Genomic DNA, 22,655 nt, shown 5'->3' with positions numbered 1-22,655 from the left:
GACGCCAGGAATCAAACCAGGGTCAGCTGCATGCAAGGCGAACACTCTACCTGCTGTACTAGCCCTCTGGCCCTTTGTTTTGTTTTGGGGGGGCCACACACACCAGGTGGTGCTTAGGGTTCACATTTGGCTCTGTGTTTAGGGGTCACTCCTAGTGGTGTTCAAGGACCATATGCAGTGTTTGGGATTGAACCGGAGTAGTCTGCATGCCTAAACCTCTCTACTGTCTCTCGAGTTCTCGGCCCGTTTCACTCTCAGCAGTTTGCCTAGCACCCTTAACCAGGGCCTGCCACATGAGCAGGCACTGAATAAGCATTTTGATAAGATGAACAGATGCTCGCACTCACAGACAAGCCCACGGAGCTGGCATCTAAGCTAATAGACAGTTTGGGAGGGTAAATGCATCTCTTAAATTTAAATTTATTTAAAAATTACAAAAGATGTTTTCACCCAAGTTGCCCATGAAAAAGTTTAAAAGCAGCAACAATTTCAGTTAAATCACCACCAGTCTAGTGCAATTTATAAAATCGAACAAAATTTGGATGTGTGTCTTATGCCTCTGTAGATACGGAGCCCCTTCTTTAAGTCTCTGTCCTTGGGGTCCGGGAGTACCATGACGGGGGCACTCTCCAAAGCTTTCCTTCTCTGGACCCTGTGTAAGACGATGCGGTAGACACCCGTGATGGAGCTGCGGGCATCTCTCCCTTGGTTGTTCCGAATATGCTCTTCCGTGATGCCCAGGTGTTCTAAAGTGCTTTTGACCTCGTTTTCCTCCTCTTTGAGGACGCTGGTTTCTGACAAATGTCTGGGGTCCAGCTGGAAGGGCTCCAACGGGGTAGGGTAAGGCACCCCTTGCATCCACTCATGTTTCATGATCGCGTCGATCCCGAACCTCTCACTGGGGCTGGGCTGGAGGACTCCCCGGAGGAGGCGGAAGCAGGGCTCAGACACGTGCGGGGGCACGCTGTAGGTGCCCTCCAGGATGCTCTTCTTCAGCTTGGCCATGTTCTCCGCCCGGAACGGCATGGTGCCCGTGACGATGAAGTACAGGAGCACGCCTAGTGCCCAGATGTCCACGTAGACGCCCACGTAGTGCTCGTCTCGGAAGAGCTCGGGCGCCGCGTAGGGCGGGGAGCCGCAGAAGGTGTTGAGCATCTCGCCTTTCCTGCTCACCGTGCTGAATCCGAAGTCGCCCACCTTCACGCAGGTACTGCTGGTGTAGAATACGTTTTCTGCTTTCAGATCTCTGTGGATAATCTGGTTTTCGTGCTGTGGAGGAAGACACAGAGGAAAGGGGAGAGGACCGTGAAATACGTATACACATACACATTTTGCATACACATACAAATTACACACGGCCACTCAGGGCCCTTTGGAAGTCTATATTTTTTAAAACTTAAAAATGTTTTATTTTTTACATATTTTATTATTTTTTTTAAATAATTGAATTACTGTGAATCACAAAGCTATTCATGAGGGACTGGAGTGCTAGTACAGCGGGGAGGGGTTTGCCTTGCACATAGCTGACATGGGTTCGATCTTTAGCATCCCATATGGTCCCCCGAGCACCACTAGGAGTAATTCTTTTTCTTTTTTTTGGGGGGGGGGGTCACACCACACCCAGCGATGCTCAGGGGTTACTCCTGGCTCTGCGCTCAGGAATTACCCCTGGCGGTGCTCAGGGACCATATGGGATGCGGGGAATCAAACCCGGGTCGACTGCATGCAAGGAAAACGCCCTACCCACCTATCGCTCCAGCCCCAAGGAGTAATTCTTGAGTGCAGAGCCAGGAGTAAGCCTTGAGCATCACTCAAGGAGTCTGACACCATCCCACTCCACCCCCTCCCTCCCCAGAAAAGCTATTCATGACTGAGTTTCAGGCGTTCAATATTTCCACAACAGTCCCTTCACCAGTGTCCACTTTCCTCTCCCTTCTTTAGTCCAACAGACAGAAAGCGCCCCCTCCCAGCCCCGGCAGGACAGGAGCCAGACTCGCTCCTCCCGAGCTCACCATGTGCTTCACGGCAGACACGATCTGGGAGAAGACCACCTTGCTCTCAGGCTCTGAGAGCTTCCCCTCGACGCTGATCTTCCCGAAGAGTTCCCCGCCGCCCGCATACTCCATCACCAGATAGAGCCTGGACAGCGTCTCCACCACCTCGTAGAGGCGGATGATGTTGGGGTGGTGCAGCTTCTCCATGCTGGAGATCTCGCGGGACAGCAACCGTTGAGTCTTCTGGTCTAACTTGGTCTTGTCCAAGATCTTCACGGCCACCTTTTCTGGGAGAAAATAAAAGTGGGGTGTGGGGGAGGGGGCTGTCAACGTCTGCACTCGCTTTCCAAATGCATTAGAGATCTATGCAGAATCAAGACTTAAATTGGCCCTTTTATTTCATCAGGGAGGCCCAGGGCTGGTTCCCATGCTCCAGAGCTGCTCAGGGTTGGACAACAGACAGAGACTCCCGAGGGCCCCAGGGTCGCTGGGCACTTGGGTCAGTAGAAGTTGGCCCCACACGGGCAACTGGACCAGCTCTCGACCAGCCAGGAGGTCCCAGTTTCCTGACACAGTGGAAGCTGTTTGGTCAGCTCTCGACTAGACCCACCCTCCTGTTGGGCCTCATCCCCATCCACTCCCCCATCCACTCCCCGTCACTGCCCAGACGCCTTTGGGTGCAGCATCACGGGGTTTCTTGCTCTTTCCTCATCCCTGGATGTTGCTCTGCTCTGAGCTTCATTTCCTCTAGTTCCCTCCTTCCCTGCTCTTCACTCAGTTCCTTCTTCTGATCTGGGTCTCGCCTCAGACCCAACCTCCTCCGGGAAACCTCTTGGACCCACATCTAGATGGTCTATTCTCTACTGTCACCGCAGCACAGTGACCTGTAGTGTTGATGCCCAGTGTCTCCTTCCTTTCTGCAAGGAGGAACATGTTGTATCTGACCGTGCCAGTGGCTGGCAGTCGTGCCACAGTAGGCTGCTGCCTAGCACCAGGTGGGTGTGGAGTGTTGGCAACGAACATAAGGAGCCAGAGCCAGGGGCTGTCATGGGCAGGATGAGTCATGGTGGGATGCCAAATGCATTGAGGGCTGTAGTTTAACATGACATACTGAGAACTTTATAAATGACCATATCACCCCTGCCCAACCACCAGCATTAGAGTATAGCCCTGGAAGCTCCTGGCCTTGGTGGTCTCAGGAATCAGAGTCAAAGAAGTATCGAATTCTTGGCTCTTGTTTTGAATCATCAGCCTGGCCAGGTGTGGCCCTGGTCCCTTGAGCACCTCCTGGGAGCCTCCCCAAAAAACATAAAAAAAGAATCTGACACCTGTACAAGATTGTACGTGTATGAAGACTTCTATAATGCTGGAACAGCTAAGTGTCCAGTACAAGAAGTAAAGTAATAGCTACCTCTAATATAATCTTTCTATAATGGAGCTATCAAAATTGTGTTGTTGATTTTAACTTATTGCTGTAAAAATGAGATGTGCTACAAAACAAGTGAGACAAAACATAAGACAGTCACCAAAAATGTTAAAATAGTTATGGATAGAAAATCATGGATGGTTTCTCTTATTGTTGCTTATCCATCCTTCCTAAATTTTTTCCTACAATTACAACAAACATAGGTTTCTTGTGTAATAAAAATGGTGAGTGTCTACAAATGAACAAATGTCTAATCCAAAGTGAAACACGGCTTCCGGTACATAATGACCAGACTTTCTATTAGGTAAGACATTTCCGGGTCAGTAAACAGGGAGAACAGGCTTGCAGGGCAACAGTGTGCCCCATTTATAAAACAACCGCTTCAAAGGACTTTGCCACAGTGGCCACGGCCATGGGAACAGATGGCACAAGGTTTAAAACAGGAGTGTGACTTGGATGGCATTGGAGGTACCAGGCTTAGCATGAAGTGAGTCAGAGGGAGAAAGAACCAGATGATTCCACTCATATGTGGAGCATAAAGAAGCAAAGTAAGGGAAGAGACAGCTCTCAGTGGAAACAGACCCTGAGCTATCACCAACAGAACAGCAAACCAAGGCCGTAAGCATGGAAGAAAGGATCACAGGACATGGTGGAGGGTCACGGACAATCTGGTGATTGGGGTGGTGAAGCAGCACGAAGAGTTTAAAATAATAATGTGGGAACAGTTGTAAACCATGCTATCTTGATTTAAACAAACAAACAAACAAAACCTGGAGGGCCGAAGAGATAATTCTGGAAGGAAAGTGGTTGCCTGGCATGAACCAATCCCTGCTCAAATCTCCTGCACCACCAGCAGTGATCACTGAGTGCAGGGCCAAGAGTAAACCCTGAGCACAGCCACTGGTGCAAAAACAAACACACATTTGAAATTTAAAAATTAAAACAAGGGGACTGGAGTGATAGCACAGCGGGTAGGGCATTTGCCTTGCAGGTGGCTGACCCGGGTTCAACTCCCAGCATCCCATATGTTCCCCTGAGCCCCACCAAGAGTAATTCCTGAGTGCAGAGCCAGGACTAGCCCCTGTGCATCGCCAGGTGTGACCCAAAAAGCAAAAATAAATAAATAAAGATTAAAATGAAGTATTTATAAAATTAGAAGCCAGAGAGATAGTAAGACAGACAGGGCACTTGCTTTGCACGCCACCAACCTGGTTTGGTTGCAGAGCCAGAAGCAAGCCTGAGCAATAACAGTGTGCTTCTCTCCCCCCAAAAATACAAATGAAATAAAAATTTAACAACAGGAAGAAAAAGTGAAACAGGAAGGCACAGGGGAGGGATGGGCACCAGGCTCCTAGACACAGAGCTGCTGGCGTGGTGCTAGCTCATGGAGGCAGCCGCAGGGATCAAACTTGTGTTCTCCTGTTGGCGAGGCCAGCCCTGAGCCACTGTCTAGGCCCCTAAGTAACCATTTTAAAAATTACAAAGCACAAGTGTTTTTGTTCTTTGGTTTTGGGAGCTGCATCTAGCAGTTCTCAAGACATACTCCAGGCTCTGCATTCAGGGGTCAAATCTGAGTCAGCCATGCGCAAGGCAAGTGGCTCTAGCCCCAAAGAAACACAGGTTTTAATTGTTGTATTAATGAATGTAGTTAAGAAGAGACATTGCTTTCCAGAACTCTCTGCACCTCCATATTAAGTTTTAGTGGAGACTGAGTTTGTGGCCCAGCCCTGCTCTCCTCTCTGCTAGGAGACTGCACAGAGAACTCCCAGGGACACCTACCATGTGCTACTCCTCTCATAACTCCTCCCCTGCTCCACAGTTTGTCATGAGAATCAGTACATGAACTTCACTCACCAAGTGTTTATTAGTATAAGGCAAGACGGGGACTCTTAAGGATCAGTATGATACAGCACCGGACACCAAGGAGCAGGCAGCCTTTTGGGGTCACACCTAGAGATGCTCAGGGGTTACTTCTGGCTCTGCACTCAGGAATTACCCCTGGCAGTGCTTAGGGGACCATATGGGATGTTGGGAATTGAACCCGGGTTGGCTGCGTGCAAGGCAGACGCCCTACCCGCTGTGCTATCACTCCAGCTCCATTACCTAGATTTCTAAAGCCCAGATCTTCGTCTCTCATTCATACTTTCTTTTGGCCTCCAAGCTGGGCTCAGTCACTTCATGACTCCTGTGGCTTTGCACAGCAGTGCTTCCAAATCTCCACTCACAAATTTATTTCTTTTTGTTGCTGTTCGCTTTTTTGTGTGTGTAGATGGGAAGTTGAGCCATAGCCAAGAGTGCTTAGGGCCTGCTCTTGGTTCTGTGCTCAGGAATCATCCCTAGAGGGTCTTGGGGGACTAAATATGCTGCTAAGGATCAACCCAGGGGAAGATGCATACAAGGCAAGTGCCCTACCCACCGCACCATCTCTCTGGCTTCTCACATTCATATCTTCTTCTGTCACTGTCACTGCTCATTGATTTGCTGGAGCAGGCACCAGTAACATCTCTCATTGTGAGACTTATTGTTACTGTTTTTGGCATATCGAATACGCCATGAGTAGCTTGCCAGGCTCTGCCGTGCGGGCGAAATACTCTTGGTAGCTTGCCGAGCTCTCCGAGAGGGGCAGAGGAATCGAACCCGGGTCGTCCACGTGCAAGGCAAACTCCCTACCGCTGTGCTATTGCTCCAAGCAAAAGTTACTAAGGCTGGGGACCAGGGAGTCATTTCTGTTTCTTCCACTCCCTTGTCCCCTCCTGTCCTCACCCACTAAGGCACCACAAGGATCTTCTAGTATTTTGAAATAATTTTCAAATCCCCTTCAGTGCATACTCTTTGTCACATGAGTACCTCGCCGTTCATTAGAACCCTACTTTAGTATCATTTTCCCCACTTTAATTCACTTTCCGCACAGAAATCAATCATAGTAATCCCTTTTATGAGCTATTGGCTTAAAGTCCTTCAATAACAGTTAAATGATAAAATTTGAATACGCAAGAGGCTTCTCTGTGATCCAGTCCTGCCTGCATCATTCGTCATATCCCCCACTTGTCTGCAGCCGTGCTGTGCTTCACACCTCGTGCTCCTTCCAGCCTCCCTCTCTGCCCCCTTACCCCCCAAAACTTGTATAACTTCTCCTCAAACCTCAAGACTTAAAACATTATTTTTTCTTTTTTTAAATTGGACAGTCTCTTGCTTGTATGCCTGGCTGTCTTCCTCAGGGCCCCTCAGAGGGGATGGGCTCCATCTTCCCTCCCCACCCTGAGCAGAGCTCCCAGCAGCTGAAGACCACCTGAACCTAGCTACAGCCATGCTCGAGGCCCCTCTCCACACATTCGGACAGGCTTCATGCATGAAGGTACTGGTAGAGGAACCCAGGTGTGTGTAATTCCATCAACAGCCAACATCCAGAGACTTAAAAGCAAGCTCCCAGAAGCGTTATCTTTAGCCTACTTCTCCCTCTGGGAGAAACTGGCAATCTTCTTAGAGTTTCCTGCCCACTTGGGACAGCCTTGCAAGTTTCCCATGTGTATTCATATGCAAAATCCAGTAACAAGCTGGATCTCATTTTCCTGACTCTGAAGAGCCCCCAGTGCAACATTGTTAGGAGGGCTGAGTCGAGATGGACTTCTAAGATCTCAGGGAAAGGACAAAATGAGATGTTACTGAGCCTGCCTGAGAAATCGGTGATAAACGGGATTTTGTGATTGATTGATTGATTGTGATTGTTTAAAATTGAATCACTGCGAGTTGCAAAGTTGCAAAGATATGTATGGTTAAGTTTCAGGCATATGTTGTTCCAACACCAATCCCTTCACCAGTGTCCTGTACCTTCCTCCACCAGTGTTCCCAGTTTCCCTCCTGCCCCCCAGCCTGCCTCTGTGTCAGGCACTTTCCCCTCCCCCCATTGTCCTAGTGTTCCCTTCCCTACCTTATCCTCCTCACCCCTGTCCCACCGCCAAGCTTCCCCTCTGAAGACCGGTTCGCCTGCTCTTCATTTCTACTGCCATTGGGCATTTGATGTTCCCCTACGAGGTTTCTACATACCCCACACATAAGAGATCACTTGAGTCTACCCCTCTCCCTCTGGCTAATTTCACCCAATTTCATCCAATTTCACAATACTATCCAGATCCGTCCATGTTGCAGCAAACTGCATGAGTTTCTCTAAGGATGCGTAAAACCTCAGGCCCTGATGAAAGCTTTTCTTGACCCACTGCCGCATTCCTGATGCCTTGGGCACAGCTGCCCTCACTCTCTCTGCCTTCTTCTGTCATGGCACTCGTTGACTGTTTGCTGTCTGTCACCATCATGTGTTTGCGGGAGTTCTATAAGCAATTCCCGTACCCAGTTCATCTCGCTAAGCCCCAGGACACAGCCACGGGGCAGTCCTTCACGGTGCAGCATGGGAAATGAATAAATAAACTGAGGGAGAAGAGAGGGCTCTGGAAAGATGAGACTAGAAAAACAGAAAGGAAGAGGAGGTCAGGAAGAACCAAACAAAGAAAGGGACTGGCAGGCGCCGCCTCCTTTCTTCCCAGCAACAGACGACCATAAAATATTCAGAAATTGAACGCATCGTCCCTCTTAGGTGATTTCTGACCAGCCTCAAAGGGAACTTGCGACCGCTTCAGCTTTGCCCTGTCAGCCTGCAAGGCACAAGGAACTCAGAGCTCTGAGCTATAAAAATAGACTCTGTCCTCAGGGGCCCATTTTCGAGCCTTCATTCTAGAGATGCAGAGAGGCTGCCGGCTTTCCTACGACAACTGTCCTGGGGCCGCCCAGGGGAACAGAGGGCTGTTCTCCTGGGACTTTTCCGGGGGGCTGCGCAGACGGTCAGTTTCCTAGAAACCCTCGTTGCAGTTCCTAGAGACCTCACAGGTGCAGTTCCTAGAGCACCTCACAGGCAGCTGCTCCCCATCTCCAGATGGGACGTGCTGACACCTGGGTGCTCCCAGCCTGGCTTCCTAAGTCGCTCACCCAGGAGAGCAGAGCGCCTTCCCCTCAGGGACAGCAGAGACGCCTGGTGTTCCCCTTTCCTTTTCATCATTTCTGACTAGTCGGATGTCCCTGCTTCCTGTCACAAGGCCACATCTCTTCGTCCTTAGAGGTCACACTTTGTGTCACCCAGGGAAATTCCTGGTGCCTGTAGCTGAGCTGCCTATCTCTCCTCCCCACCCCACCCCTGCCCACTTCTCTCCCATAATTCTCACCATTCCTCGTTCCTCTCTTTGTGAAGAGCTTCTGGGACTGGGAGCGTCAGAGTTGGGATGTCTCAGACTCTCCGCGTGGCTGCCTCACTCATGTTATGTTTTCTGGGCCTTGTGGACGGATCTTTCTCGAAAAGTCTATCTCCATCTGTTGCTCAGACTGAACTGGGGTAGGTAGGTATGACTGCCATTGGTCTAGACCACTGTTTCCCAAGTGGGTGATGCCCACATCACCCCCACCCACTGGGTGCACTGGACTAGTCTGGGGTTCAGTAGTAGTCTTTTCACACAGGGGGTGAGCGGCAGAGGGTAGGTGATATGATCCTGCAGAAGGCTTGCCCGGAGCCCCCAGCTCCCTGGGATTCCAGCTCTGTGCCTTTAGCACCCCCTACCCCTTGCACACTATACCCCACAGCCTGGGGATGATCCTGCATCTCTGAAGCGAGGCTCCCCCGTGCCAGGTGAGAGTCCCGTGAGCAGCCCACCTGCACAGCAGGACTATGCCAGGCTCTCCAATACCCCAGGGTCAGGAATCAGTTGATTTCACAGTAAGACACACAAAAGTACTTGGGTGTTTGAGAAGAAGATGTTATATAAACAGCAGCTGCCCCTCTTTCTCCTGCTGCCACCCACCCACCCACCCACCCATGTATACACACATGTACACACACATGCGCGCACACACACAGAGGCCTGCAGGGAGCTCAGAGGCAGAGCGCCTGCCTGAGCCTTGAGCCCCACCTGCCCGGGTGTGAACCCAGCAGCGCTGCTGTTGGCGACTCCCAGCGATCACCAGCACACTGCAAACAAGTGTGGGTGCGAAGCTCAACCAAAAATGTGTGACTTCAATCGAGGGCAACACCTTCCCCCAGGACACCACAGCCAAGTGTGTGTCACCCCTGACACCACAGAAACAAGAACAGAAGCAACAAAGACAAAAGGAAAGGGAGATCTGATGGGCTCAGACACGTGCTTGCCCCGGCCTGCAGAGGGGTCTCTGCTAAGTGGGTGGGGCTGGTGGCACTGTGCCTGTCAGTCTCCCCTTGTCCTTCCTAGAGTCACACCCTTGGGCTTCCACCTCTGCTGAGAGAACAGCGGGGCATGTTGCAGTGTCTCTGGAAGGGCTTCGGCCAACCCACATACGGGAACAGAGGGGCGCACCTGGTGGGCCAGTGAGCAGTCACACCTTCACTCTTTAAGCTCTTAACAGGGCCAGAGCAATAATACAGGGCGTGGGGACTTTTACACAGTCCTGCCCGGGTTCAACCCCCAGCATCCATGTGGTCGCCTGAGCCTGCCAGCGGTGATTCCTGAGTGCAGAGCCAGGAATCACCTGTAAGCATCACAGGGTATGGCCAAAAACAAATAAAATCTGAATTGAGAGAAACAGGAAGTAATTGAATGGAGCTCTGGAGGCAGAGCTAAAAAAGCTGATGACTGGGCTGATGCAGCAGAGAGCCACCCTGCAGAGACGGATGTGAGGGGAACAGTTACCAGTGAGGCAGGACTGACAAACCTCGAGGACTCAGAAAACAAGAAGGAGACAGAGGCGGCAACATCTCAACACCTGCTAAGGGTCACAGAGCTGGAATCCCAGTGGGCTGGTGGGCTCCGGGCAAGCCTTCTGCAGGATCATATCACCTACCCTCTGCCACTCACCCCCTGTGTGAAAAGACTACTACTGAACCCCAGACTAGTCCAGTGCACCCAGTGGGTGGGGGTGATGTGGGCATCACCCACTTGGGAAACAGTGATCTAGACCAATGGCAGTCATACCTACCTACCTCAGTTAAGTTTGAGCAACAGATGGAGATAGACTTTTCGAGAAGATTCAAAAGCTGTCCCTTTGCTATGGTGCTATGTATTGAAATTGCTGCACAAATTCCCCTCTGACCAACCACAGAGACTTCTAGAAAGATATGTAAGGGCTAAAACAGCATATATCAGTCCAAAGTATCTCACAGCAACTGCCACCCCAGTCTGTCCCAGCACTGCCAGAAGCTATGTCAAGCATACAGCCGGGTGTGGCCCTCAAACAAAAGCAGAGCTTACAACTATGCAAGAATGTATGGGAAAGGAGGGTCTCAGCGGTATTATAAACATCAGTAAATAGTCCACATATTAACCAACAGGGAAGAGGGTAAAGAAGGCATGCCATTGTTATATAATAGAATGCCCTTTAGATTGTGTATTTGTATATTGATTTTTTTTAAAGGCTATGTAAGGCCAGAGAGATAGCACAGCTAGTAGGACACTTGCCTTGAAGTGGATGATTCAATCTCTGGCATCCCAGGTGGTCTCCTGCACCCCCTCAGGAGCAATCTCTAAGTACAGAACCTCAACACAAGCAGGTGTGGCCAAAAAGCAAACAAAAATAGCCATAGGTGCTGGGGCAACAGTACAACAGGTAGGGAGTTTTCCTCGCACACAGCTGACCTAGGTTCGATCCCTTGCACTCTATGTAGTCCCCTGACCACTGCCAGGAGTGATCCCTGAGTATAGACACAGAACTAAGCCCTGAGCACTGTCAGGTTTGCTCCGGACCAAATGGCAACCCAGTGGTAAGATTGTGACATCACTGGGATTAAAGATCACCCTGTCTCCAACACTGAAGACAGTTCTTATGGCCACCAGGCTGCATTCCACGCTTCCTCATGTCCACCTCCTTCAAATAGTTGAAGGCCAGAACAAGCACAGACCAGAGATGGGTCCCACCAATCTCTGTTCCCTTTTTCCTCCAGAGACAACTTAAAAATCTCTCTTAGCTTCTCTCAGGGTACGGCTCTACCCAGCCTTGCAAGGGACGTGTAGGGTCTGCCTGGGAGCGCACCCCAGTAAACTTCTCCTATTTTTTCACCTTACTTGTCTCTGTCCCTCTGTCTGTGTTGGCTGAGGCCAGCGATCTATCAAGTACCACCAGATGAGGACCCTCCACCATCCAATAAATAAATAAAACTTCATATAATAAAACATAACAGTCATATTGCTCATGGAGTAGGAGTGCATGATCCCATTGGCATATTTAAAGTCACTTTATCTTATGACTGAGTATATATAAGAGACCGGCCAGGATATAAAGCATTAGTTACTTATTGGTGTTATATTTATAAGAACAATGGATCCATTGTATCCTTCCATATTGTAGATTGTTTTTCCTACAAATGCCACCGCTTCTATCATTTTTCCTTAATGTTCATTTTAGGAAAAAATAAATATGCCTTTGTTTTCTGAATGCACAATTTTGGTGGGAGGGTTGGGCCACACCCGGGCTTAGGAAACTACATGTGGTGCTGAGTGACTGAACCGTGGTTGGTCACATTGCAAGGCAAGCAACTTAACCCCGTATGATCTCTCTGGCCCATGAACAAAAAATATGATTTTTTACATAGGAGAGAAGGAGGAGACAGAAGAGATGCACTTAGCATCTAAGTTAATTTCAGTGAACTGGCATTAAAAGGTTGCTCGTGGCTCTCCCCTGCCATCCACTGACCTTTATACACTTTCCCTATTCCTTCCATGCAAACCCCTCTACTCTAGATGGGCTAACAGGCACTGACTGGTAGGCTGTCCTGGATCTCAACTTTTTCTTTTTTTCTTTTTCTTTTTGGGTCACACCTGACGTTGCTCAAGCGTTACTCCTGATTCTGCACTCCTGATGGGGTGGAGGGGGGAATATGGGATGCTGGGAATCGAACCCGGATTGGCCGCATGCAAGGCAAATGCCCTACCCACTGTGCTATCGCTCCAGCCCCTCAAACTTTTCTTTCAATGTTTCCCTTCCAGATTTTTAACTTCTATTTTCCTATTACTATCAGAAACATCACTCTGTTTGTTGAGTGATGTTTAAGTAAGGGAAATTCACTACTTCCAACCATCCACCCCATTCTCAGTTTTTTATCTAATCAGTTACCATCTATGATACTTCATTTGTATTCTGACTACACTGGACTGGGGCGTGGAGCTTCAAACTCAGCTGAAATGCTGGTTTTGTTTGTTTGTTTGTTTGTTTGTTTGTTTGTTTGTTTTGCTTTTTTGTGGGTCACACCTGGCGATGCACAGGAGTTACTTCTGGCTCATGCACTCAGGAATTACTCCTGGCGGTGCTCGGGGGACCATAGTGGATGCTGGGAATCGAACCCAGGTCGGTGTGTGCAAGGCAAATACCCTCCCTGCTGTGCTATTGCTCTAGTCCCTAAAATGCTGGTTCTTCAAGATTTCCTGCCTTTGAGGCTGCAATAGAGCCTGTCAGTCCTCCAGCGTCTCGGACCTTTGGCTCCAGCCAGGATGGGACCAACAGCCCTCCTGGTTCTCCAGATTTCCAAATGCTGGTCTGGGAACTTCTCAGCTATCATAATCACCGGAATCTGTTCTTTGTAATGAGTCATTGATCCTTCCTCTGAAATGCCGATGAATACACCAAAATTCAAGATCTTGTCTTGGGCATCCCCAGCTCCTCTTTTCTACTTCTTGCCACCATCCTTGTTCAGGATCTTCTGTCCTCTGTCACAGTGCTTCCTGATGTCACCATCCCTCCATTCTCTCTTCCCAATCTTCATTTCCACTGCTCTAAAATTCTTGGGCTGAGCACGTGACCAGCAGGAGAGTGCATGCCTTGCACTCTGGATGAGGCCTTATGTCCAACCCTGGCACCACTGTAAGTCACTGTCACTGTCATCCCGTTGCTCATCTATTTGTTCAATCAGGCACCAGTAATGTCTCTCATTGTGAGACTTATTGTTACTATTTTTGACATATCCAATATGCCACGGGTAGCTTGCCAGACTCTACCTTGCAGGCCCGATACTCTCAGTAGCTTGCCGGGCTCTCCGAGAGGGTCGGAGGAATCAAACACGGGTCAGCTGCGTGAAAGGCAAACACGCTACCGCTGTGCTATTGCTCCAGCCCACCACTGTAAGTAAATAAACAAAATTTGTGTTCCACAAGTCATATTCTAGGAGCTGATCTCTACCTGAATCTCAATAAGAAAAGCAACTCAGGGCTGAAGGGACTGCTCAAGAGGTTGGATTGCATGCGCTGGTGCAGAAAGTCCAGTCTTGAGCCCAGGTGCCTCATTCAACCCCACGCATTGAGTCAGACTTGCATAACGAGGGCACAGGGAGTCTAGACGCCAAGCAGCAGAAGTTACCCTTGACTGAAGATAAGCTTCATAAAATACTTCAACCTTTGATTTAGGTATTTGTGTCACTGAACTGGTGTCCCTGGTCCTCTTCCTCTTCACCACACAGAATCCTGGCAGCTGTGTTGTGAAGTGGCAGCTGGTTCCCCCAGATGCCTGCCACCCAGCGCCAGGAGAGGGGAGACAAAGCAGCACCCATGACTTCCCTTACTCTGAAGGGCAGAGGCTCTCTCTCTTCATCAAATTCCCTCAAGGTTCAAAATAGCATATTAATGAATAAATGAATAGCCTGAGATAAATGAAATTTGGGGCAAGGGATATAGCTTAGTGGTAGAAGACATGATTCAAATTTGCGAAACCTACTGTTCTATCCCCAAAGTAAATAAATGTAGCATGAAAACCTGACACAGAGGCTAGAGTGATAGCACAGCGGGTAACGTTCTTTGCCTTGCACGTGGCCGACCCGGATTCTATTCCCAGCATCTCATACGGTCCCCTGAGCACCGTCAGGGGTAATTCCTGAGTAAAGAACAAGGAGTAACCCCTGTCTATCGCCGGGTGTGACCCAAAAAGGAAAAAAAAAACCTGACACAATATCTCACGTATGAATTTAAAAGATAAATGAGGAGGCTGTAGCGATAGCACAGTAGGTAGGGTGTTTGCCTTGCACGTGGCCGACCCAGATTCGATTCCCAGCATCCCATATAGTCCTCTGAGCACTGCCAGGAGTAATTCCTGAGTGCAAAGCCAGGAGTAACCCCTGTGCATCACTGGGTCCCAATAAAAATACCAAATGCCCTGAACAAACACCATGACCTCTTAGTACCTGTATTGCAAAACATAATGCATAAAAGGAAAAGGAAAGAAAGAGAGCAAGAAGAAAAGTGCCTCCCCTACAGTGAGGCTAGGGGTAGGAGGTGGGGGGATGGGAGATGGTGGTGGGGAAACAGGGACATTGGTGGTGGGAAATGTACACTGGTGGAGGGGTGGATGCTGGATCATTGTATGACTGAAACCCAACTATGAACAGCTTTGTAATGGTCTATCTCACAGATATCCAATTAAAAATTTTTTTGAAGTAGTGTGGAGTTCATGCCCAGTTCAATCAGCTTAATCAATGGCTGAATAAATAGCAGTACTCCTACATTTAAAAAATAAATAAATAAAAAGTCATATTCTGGGGCTAGAGCGATAGCACGGCAGGTAGAGAGTTTGCCTTGCATTCGGCAACCCGGGTTCGATTCCCAACATCCCATATGGTCCCCTGAGCACCGCCAGGAGTAATTCCTGAGTGCAGAGCCAGGAGTAACCCCTGAGCACCACCAGGGATGACCCTTCCCCAAAAACAATTTTTTAAAAATCCATATTCTTTGTCCACTCAGGGAAACAAAGCTTACAACTGGAATCCAAAGTAAAATCTGCCACTTCCTTTAAGGCACACAATGGGTTTTGCTCTGGAACTTAGGATCTGTTCAAAGTTATTTTAATTTGGGTCTTTCTAAACTGAAATTAATTTACCATAAAGGACCCCCTCGGAAAGACAAGAATAACCTCTAATAAAAAAAATAATAATATCCATACCTCGTCCCACCTCGGACCAATTAAATCAGAAGTTCTAGGGCTAGAGGTTCACTCCTCAGCATCCCATACGGTCTCTCAAGTTCCACCAGGAGCAACCCCTGAGCACTGTTGGGTGTAGTTCCCCCCCCCTCGCTGAAAAAAATTAGAAGTTCTTGGCATATATTTCAACCATCTCTGATCTTTATTGGAGTTTTTCCCTCCGCTTTGGTGTCAGGGATCATCCCCTGCACCTAATATATTCAAAGCATGTGCTCTGCCACTGCATCATATTCCAGCTAAGTTTTGTGATTGTTCTGAGTTCTTGAGGTATTTCTAATGTATAACCAGAGTTGAAAACTATAGGCTGGCTGTTATCAGTTAGGGTATGGGGATGGACAGGAATGTGTTCTGTTGTAAAGACTTTTTCATTAACCTTCGGTTGGAAACAAAGGCAAGGCAAGAGCCAATCTGGAATGGAGTGGAAGAAGGGGAAAGTGAAGTCTCCAAAGATAACACCAGTAATGGCACTGGGGCACTTATTCATCAGCCTCCTGGTGTATGACACCTTCTGGAGCTGACCTTAGAGCACTTTCAATAATTGAATTTTATAACTGAAAGGCTGGGGCTCTCAGAAATCCTGTCATCTCTCCACTTCCCCAGGAGGGAAGACTGGTGTGTGCTAGCCATGATGTGGCTCTCTAGGAGGGTTCTGCGTCCTCGTTTTGGCCCACTGCCATGCACATGTAAATACAAACAGAAGTTACAAGAAAAACCTGAAATGATGCTGTCTTGAAAGCAAGCCCTCCGTAGAGGATGGATACTCCCCTTGTTACTGGAGTGAGTACAGTGGGAGAGGTTTTGACGTGAAAACCATCAAGGTGGATGAACTAATGGAGCCTGAACAGAACAATATTTAACCTCTTCAGGTTAAGAGTGTCCCTAGCTGGGAGATGGAAAGAACTCATCTAGCACCGCATATGTGGAACTAACTGCAGCAACAGTGAAAGGCGCCAGGCTCAGGCTGGCACTTTTTTTTTTTTTTTTTTTTTTTTTTTTTTTTTTTAGTTTTGGGTCACACCCAGCGATGCACAGGGGTTACTCCTGGCTCTGCATTCAGGAATTACTCCTGGTGGTACTCAGGGATGCTGGGAATCGAACCCACGTCGACCACGTGCAAGGCAAACGCCCTATCCGCTGTGCTATCACTCCAGCTTCCCAGGTTAGCACTTAAGGGTCTCGGTGGGGTCCTCAGCTGTGTTCTGCCCCAGCCCAGCTCCTTACCCTGCCTCCAGACCACGCACCCATCCCAAGGTGGGTGCGAGGAGGCCCCATCTTACCTTTGGTTAGGGAGTGGATTCCCAACTTGACTTGGGAGAAGTTCCCGCTGCCAATTTCCCCTCGGATGCGGTAGAAGCCGATCCGCTTGCCCAGGGTGATCTCTCTCACCACCTTCTCATTCTGAGACAGGTCCTGGGTCAGCTTCTCGAAGGGTGTCAGCTGCCGCGAATGTCCCTCCTCGTCCTCTGGGCTGCCCTCGGCCAGGCAGCTGCTTTCCACGCTGTCCCGCCGGTCCCACTGGGCACAGTGAGGGGTCACCAGGCCGCCTCCATTCGCATACACCGCGGTCATTCTCCAGAGTCACTGGCTCACATGTCCAGCTCGGGAAGAGACTCGGATCCCAGGCAGGTGGGGAGCGGTGGAAGAGGCTGGGGGTTGCCGGGTGGCAGTGAGTAGTGGGGCGCTGCCCGGGCCTGTCTGGGGGAGCTGAGGCCCGGGAGCACCCTCACAAAGGCCCCCGGGAGGAGTGCGCAGCGGCGCCCTTCCTGACCTCCGCCAGAAGCGGGCAGAGGCCAGCCCCAGTGCAGGAGTCTGCTCAGAAGCCGCCAGCACCACTTTTCATACTTCCCGAATTTCCCGGCTCTAACCCAAGCATCAGGCAGCTGGCCAGTTCCCGATTCCCCGCAGGAACATTCCAGCAAATCTTCCCGTCAGGCTGATGCTCTGGGCTAGGTGGAGGCCTTGAATCAGGACAGGAACTCCAGGCGGCTGTTTCCTTTGGGGACCTGGGAATCTTGGATGCTGCTGTACCGAAGCTGGGCAGAGGCTCCCCGGACCCCGAGGTGGACGCTGGTCCTGGCCGTCATGCTGCCCTCGCTTTCAGTTTCCAAGGCTCCTAAGCATCAGGATCCCAGGAGAGGAAACTTGCCAATCAGCCTTCTGGTCCCACAGCAGCCAGGAGCTGGAGGAGGCAGAAATCTCTGACTGTCACTCTTGCTCGCCTTTATGTAGGTGAACCTTCTCCTAAGCCCTGAGCTGCCTCGGAAAATTCGGTAGGTACCAGTTCATCCTGAGAACAAAGAGTAAGAAAATTTATGAGTGTATGTTGGTGTCCTGTACAGGATGTATAATTAATGTGAAAATCTGGTAGGCAAATCCTGTAAATGTATGACTCAGAGCAGTAAGCAGACGCTTGATTATATATGACTCCATGAGAAAAACAATATACGCACATATGCTCCACAACCAACATCATTTACCAAGGCCCTCATGGCCTGTAAATATTTCTAGCAGTTTGTCTACTTTTCAATATCTAGGGAAACTGGCATGTTGCCTTGGATTGATTTAAAACCAGAATTTAAAATAGCAAAAGTGATTTCTAATGAATATCAGGTTTCACAAGGAACATTTATCTCAAGAACAATGTGTTCCAGGTCCTTTACCCTTTATGTTTTTGAACAACTCAGGTTGCTCCTACACTTTCTGTTATTCTGTAATTGGCTAATCCCTCCCCTCCCCTCCCCCCACCCCCTCACCCTGTCAAGCTTATTTTTTAGTGCTTCTGATCAGGTACCAGCCTTTGGGCTCAGCCCCCCATCATCATCATATCGTCACCATTCATTTCAGTGGTGCTAAGGGACTACTCCCAACTCTACTTGAAGGTATCTCCCAGCTTGGCTTAGGGGACATCCTGGCCTCCCATATGCAAAGTAGGCTTTGCGTGCACTCAGTCTGTTAGGCTAGCTTTCTCTGACGATCGGGTCCTAATTTGGAAGATACAAAAACAGGATAAAGTGACCAGAGGGTAAAAATCTATGGCATGCATGCTCAATCATTAAAAATACAATCCCTCGGGGACCGGCGGGATAGTACAACAGGTAGGGCACTTGCCTTACATGTTGCCAGCCCAGGTTCAACCCTCTGTGATCCTCCCCAAGAACTGTTATGAGTCAGTCTTTAGAGCCAGGAGTAATCCCTGAGCAGCACCAAGTGTGATCCAAAAACAAAAACAAAAAAAGATTCGATGACCCCACTAGAATATCTTCATGACCCATGACCTGCACCCACAGTGAGAAATCACTGCGTACGCTGGGACTCTCCAGCACATGGTGCATCTTCCAAATTGAGAGCTCACAGACTGGAGTCGATGGGTTTAATTCATCGGCAGGTCCGGCTCCCTCTGGCTCTCCCTCACCACCACGGCCACCCTGACCTCTATAAACAAAGTAGTGACAGTGATTTATGCGTTGTGCTTCATTTTTAGTTTGGTTTTGTTTGTGGGCCCCACCCAGCAATGCTCGGGGCTTTCTCCTGGCTTTAAGAGAAAGATTCCCTTCAGGAATCTCTCTTTTGGCGGAGCTCAGGAACCATCTGGGACGCTGGGGATCAAACACGCATGCAAGGCAAGCTCCATACCTGCTGAACTATTGCTCTGGCCATGCACTTAGTTTTTGGATTTGAGCATTCTGCACCCAGACCCTGGATGAAAACATGAGCAATCACCTTGGAAATGTGAATTTCTAGTTCTGATAGATGAATCTCATTATTATAGTTTGGTACAGGGTGGCTTAGGTTGCCACCATGGGTATGTCTGGGGGCTGCCAGATGAAGGCCCACAAGGACAGGAGAGAGGAGGCTGCTGCCCTGCGCTGCTCCTATTTTCCCACGGGTTGAGGGAAAGCTGGAAGAAGAAAGTTACAGGTTTAAAGAGCCAAGTACTAGAGAGATAGCTCACAGGCTGGGGTGCACGTTTGCAAGCGGGAGGCGCAAATTCAACCCCAGATAATTGTGTATGGTCCCCCAGCACTGCTAAGAGTGTCCCTGAACACAAAGTCAGGAGTAACCCTTGAGCACCACTGTGGCCAGAAACCAAAACCAACAACAATGAGAAGGTCCAGATTCAATAACAAAGCACACCTTTACGTTAGACTCTGATTAGGTTGTTCTAAAAGATCTGGGGTTGGAGAGATAGTATAGGGATTTAGGTACTTGCTTTGCATGTAGCAACCCAGTTCTAACTTCAGCCCCACTTACAATCCCTGCCAGGAGTGATCCCTGAGCACAAAGCCAGGAGCAAGCCCAAGAACTATCAGTATGGCCCCAAAACTAAAAAAAAAAAAAAAAAAAAAAAAAAAAGATAAAATAAAGGTACTCTTAAGATGAAAGAGCCTTAATTAGGTTAAGGAGAAAACAAAACAACTATCTAAGTGTTCTCGGGTTAAAAAACAGGATCTTTTGAATTCTAACAAATCTATGTCACTATGCCCAGTAATAAAAAGTACACACATTACTTAAATCTAATGTTGAGGGGTTCGCAGAACCCATCCCTGAACTTCAGGTTAAGAATCTCAGGGCTAAACAGATGATTGGCTAAAGAAACTCTGGTATATTTACACAATGGAATACTATGTAGCTGTCAGAAAACATGAAGTCATGAAATTTGTATATAAGTGGATCAATATGGAAAGTATCATGCTGAGTGAAATGAGTCAGAAAGAAAGAGACAGACATAGAAAGATCGCACTCATATGTGGAATATAAAGCAGCTGAGAGGTACAAGCTTACAATGTTTGGGTCCTCCCTAAGTCCCTCCCAGGGACCGACCAGGATACAAGGGCTGGCTCCTGCCCCTCATTCTTCTGCCATCCAGGCACTCCACAAATATTTGTTGGTGAGGAAATGAGTTACCTTATCAGACTATGAGACATTTAGGTATGAGTTAGTCAAGTATTTTTATTAATAATCAAATAACACTTTCCCACCATTATGTGAATGATCTCAGAGAGCTGAGTTCCACCCACACTCCCTAGCCCCGTGCTGCCCCTCTACTGGCTACTAGACCCTGGAACTGTCATCTAGTGTGGCCCACAGCTTGGTGGGGATTGTCCCATTCACTGAAGATTGCATCAAGGCAGCTTAGAAAGGCGAAGTGTCCCCCATCCTCTCTCCATGGCCCATTATCACAATTCTCCAAACACCCTGTTCTTTCCTCCTCCCTTTTCTCCTCCTCCTCCTCCTCATCCTTCTTCATCACAACTCTTCAAATACTCAAACACCCTGTTCTTTTTTCCTCCTCCTCCTCTTCCTCCTTTTTTTTCTCTTTGAGAAACTTTTTTTTAATTGAGTCTCCATAAGATACAGTTACAAAGCTTTCATGTTCGAGTTTCAGTCATATGAAACTGTTCAATGATCAAACACCCATCCCCCACCAGTGCACATTTTCTACCACCAATGTCCCCAGTATCCCCCTACCATCTCACCCCTTCCCCTGCCTCTATAGCAGACAATTTCCCCCATACTTTCTCTCTACTTTGGGGCATTATGGTTTGCAATACAGATATTGGATTTTGCATATAACAAGCTGGATCTCATTCCTTGACCCTGAAGAGCCCCCAGTGCAACATCGTTAGGAGGGCCGAGTCGAGATGGACTTCTAAGATCTCAGGGAAAGGACGAAATGAGATGTTACTGAGGCCGCCCAAGAAATCAGTAATTAACTGGATTTCATGATTTCATGATTTCATATACTGAGAAGCCATCATGTTTGGTCCTTTATCTACTTTCAGCACACATCTCCCATCCCGAACGATCTCTCCAACCATCATTGTAGCACTGTCATCCTGTTGTTCATCAATTTGCTCGAACGGGCACCAGTAACGTCTCCACTGTGAGACTTGTTACTGTTTTTGGCATATCGAATAACCATCATTGATCCCTTCTCTATTCCAGCTGCCTTCTTCCTCCTTCTTCATCACAACCCTTCAAATACCCACACACCCTGCTCTTATTCCTCCTTCTCCTCCTCCTCCTCCTCCTCCTCCTCCTCCTCCACCTCCTCCTCCTCCTTTGTCACAACTCTTCAAATACCCAAACATGCTGTTCATTTTTCTTTTTCTTTTCGAACCACACCTGGCAGGGCTCCGGGATTACTCCTGGCTCTGCACTCAGAAAATATTCCTGGTGGTGCAAGGAGGACCATATGGGGTGCTGGGGACTGAACCTGGGTCAGCCTCATGTAAGGCAAGGGTCCTGCCCGCTGTTCTATTCTTCCAGCACCCAATCACCCAGTTCTAAATCCTGCTGGCACCTGCTCTCTGACATGGGCCAACTCACTCACTATCTGACCAGGACTGTTTTCTGCTCTCTTGGTTCCCCCCTCAGATGATCACAAACTCCATTCAACCTGGGGTTTGCCGTCACACTTTACTCACTACCCTGATTCCCTCCAAGTGTCCCCAAAGAATTCCTCCCTTCCACCTCCCACTCTGGCACGCTAGAGGGATCAGACACAATTACCAAGGTCAGCCAACCTCTAATTTGGATTATATATTCTACACCCCAAAATTAAATTATTGCACAATGGCTCTAAGTCAATTATCTTGCCTTAATGGCCAGAGAGATAGTCTTCTATTTAGACCATTTTATAATTTGCAGATGATACTGTGACTTTGTATTGAAGATAAATTGCAATTTGTTGGGAAAGCTGGCAAGTCAACTGAAAAGAAAAATTTCAAAACTATTCCAAAATAAGTTACAAATAAATCACTTAAGTAAATGTAAAATAAATGAAGTAAAAAAAAATGCTAGAAAGATCAGATTTATGAGCTCAAAGAAAGTTATATTAAAAAAAAACATTAAGTTTGACTACATACAGTTACAGTTTCTGTTTGGCAAAAAGTTTTAAAGTTTCTGGGGCTGGAGAGATAGCACAGCGGGTAGGGCGTTTGCCCTGCACGCGGCCGACCAGGGTTCAAAATCCCAGCATCCCATATGGTCCCCGGAGCACCGCCAGGGGTGATTCCTGAGTGCTTGAGCCAGGAGTGACCCCTGTGCATTGCCGGGTGTGACCCAAAAAGCAAAAAAAAAAAAAAAAAAAGTTTTAAAGTTTTAAAGCAAATTATGTGATGAACTAGTAGGTCAACTTTCCAACACATACAATAGACAAAGAACTTATTTTCTAAGTCACTGTCATCCACTGCTCATCGATTTGCTCGAGTGGGCACCAGTAATGTCTCCATCGTGAGACTTGTTGTTACTGTTTTTGGCATATAGAA

At 48.4% G+C, this 22,655-nt stretch overlaps 1 protein-coding gene across 2 annotated transcripts in view; it reads right to left on the bottom strand.

The window, feature by feature from the left end:
- Positions 1 to 400: 400 nt before the first annotated feature.
- Positions 401 to 22,655, bottom strand: part of NIM1K (NIM1 serine/threonine protein kinase) — a 55,925-nt gene continuing 33,670 nt past the window's right edge. For both annotated transcript variants that reach the window (XM_055121228.1, XM_055121232.1), the window contains exons 2-4: positions 16,662 to 17,671; positions 2,013 to 2,281; positions 401 to 1,269 (exon numbers count right to left, since the gene is read on the bottom strand). In XM_055121228.1, the coding sequence (XP_054977203.1) occupies positions 520 to 1,269; positions 2,013 to 2,281; positions 16,662 to 16,953 (1,311 nt within the window). In that variant the 5' untranslated portion in view covers positions 16,954 to 17,671 and the 3' untranslated portion in view covers positions 401 to 519. The remainder of the gene's footprint in view (positions 1,270 to 2,012; positions 2,282 to 16,661; positions 17,672 to 22,655) is intronic.

The sequence above is a fragment of the Sorex araneus genome, chromosome 1, assembly GCF_027595985.1.
Source record: "Sorex araneus isolate mSorAra2 chromosome 1, mSorAra2.pri, whole genome shotgun sequence".
NCBI classification, from domain to species: domain Eukaryota; kingdom Metazoa; phylum Chordata; class Mammalia; order Eulipotyphla; family Soricidae; genus Sorex; species Sorex araneus.
This window is presented reverse-complemented; position numbering and strand designations above follow the sequence as displayed.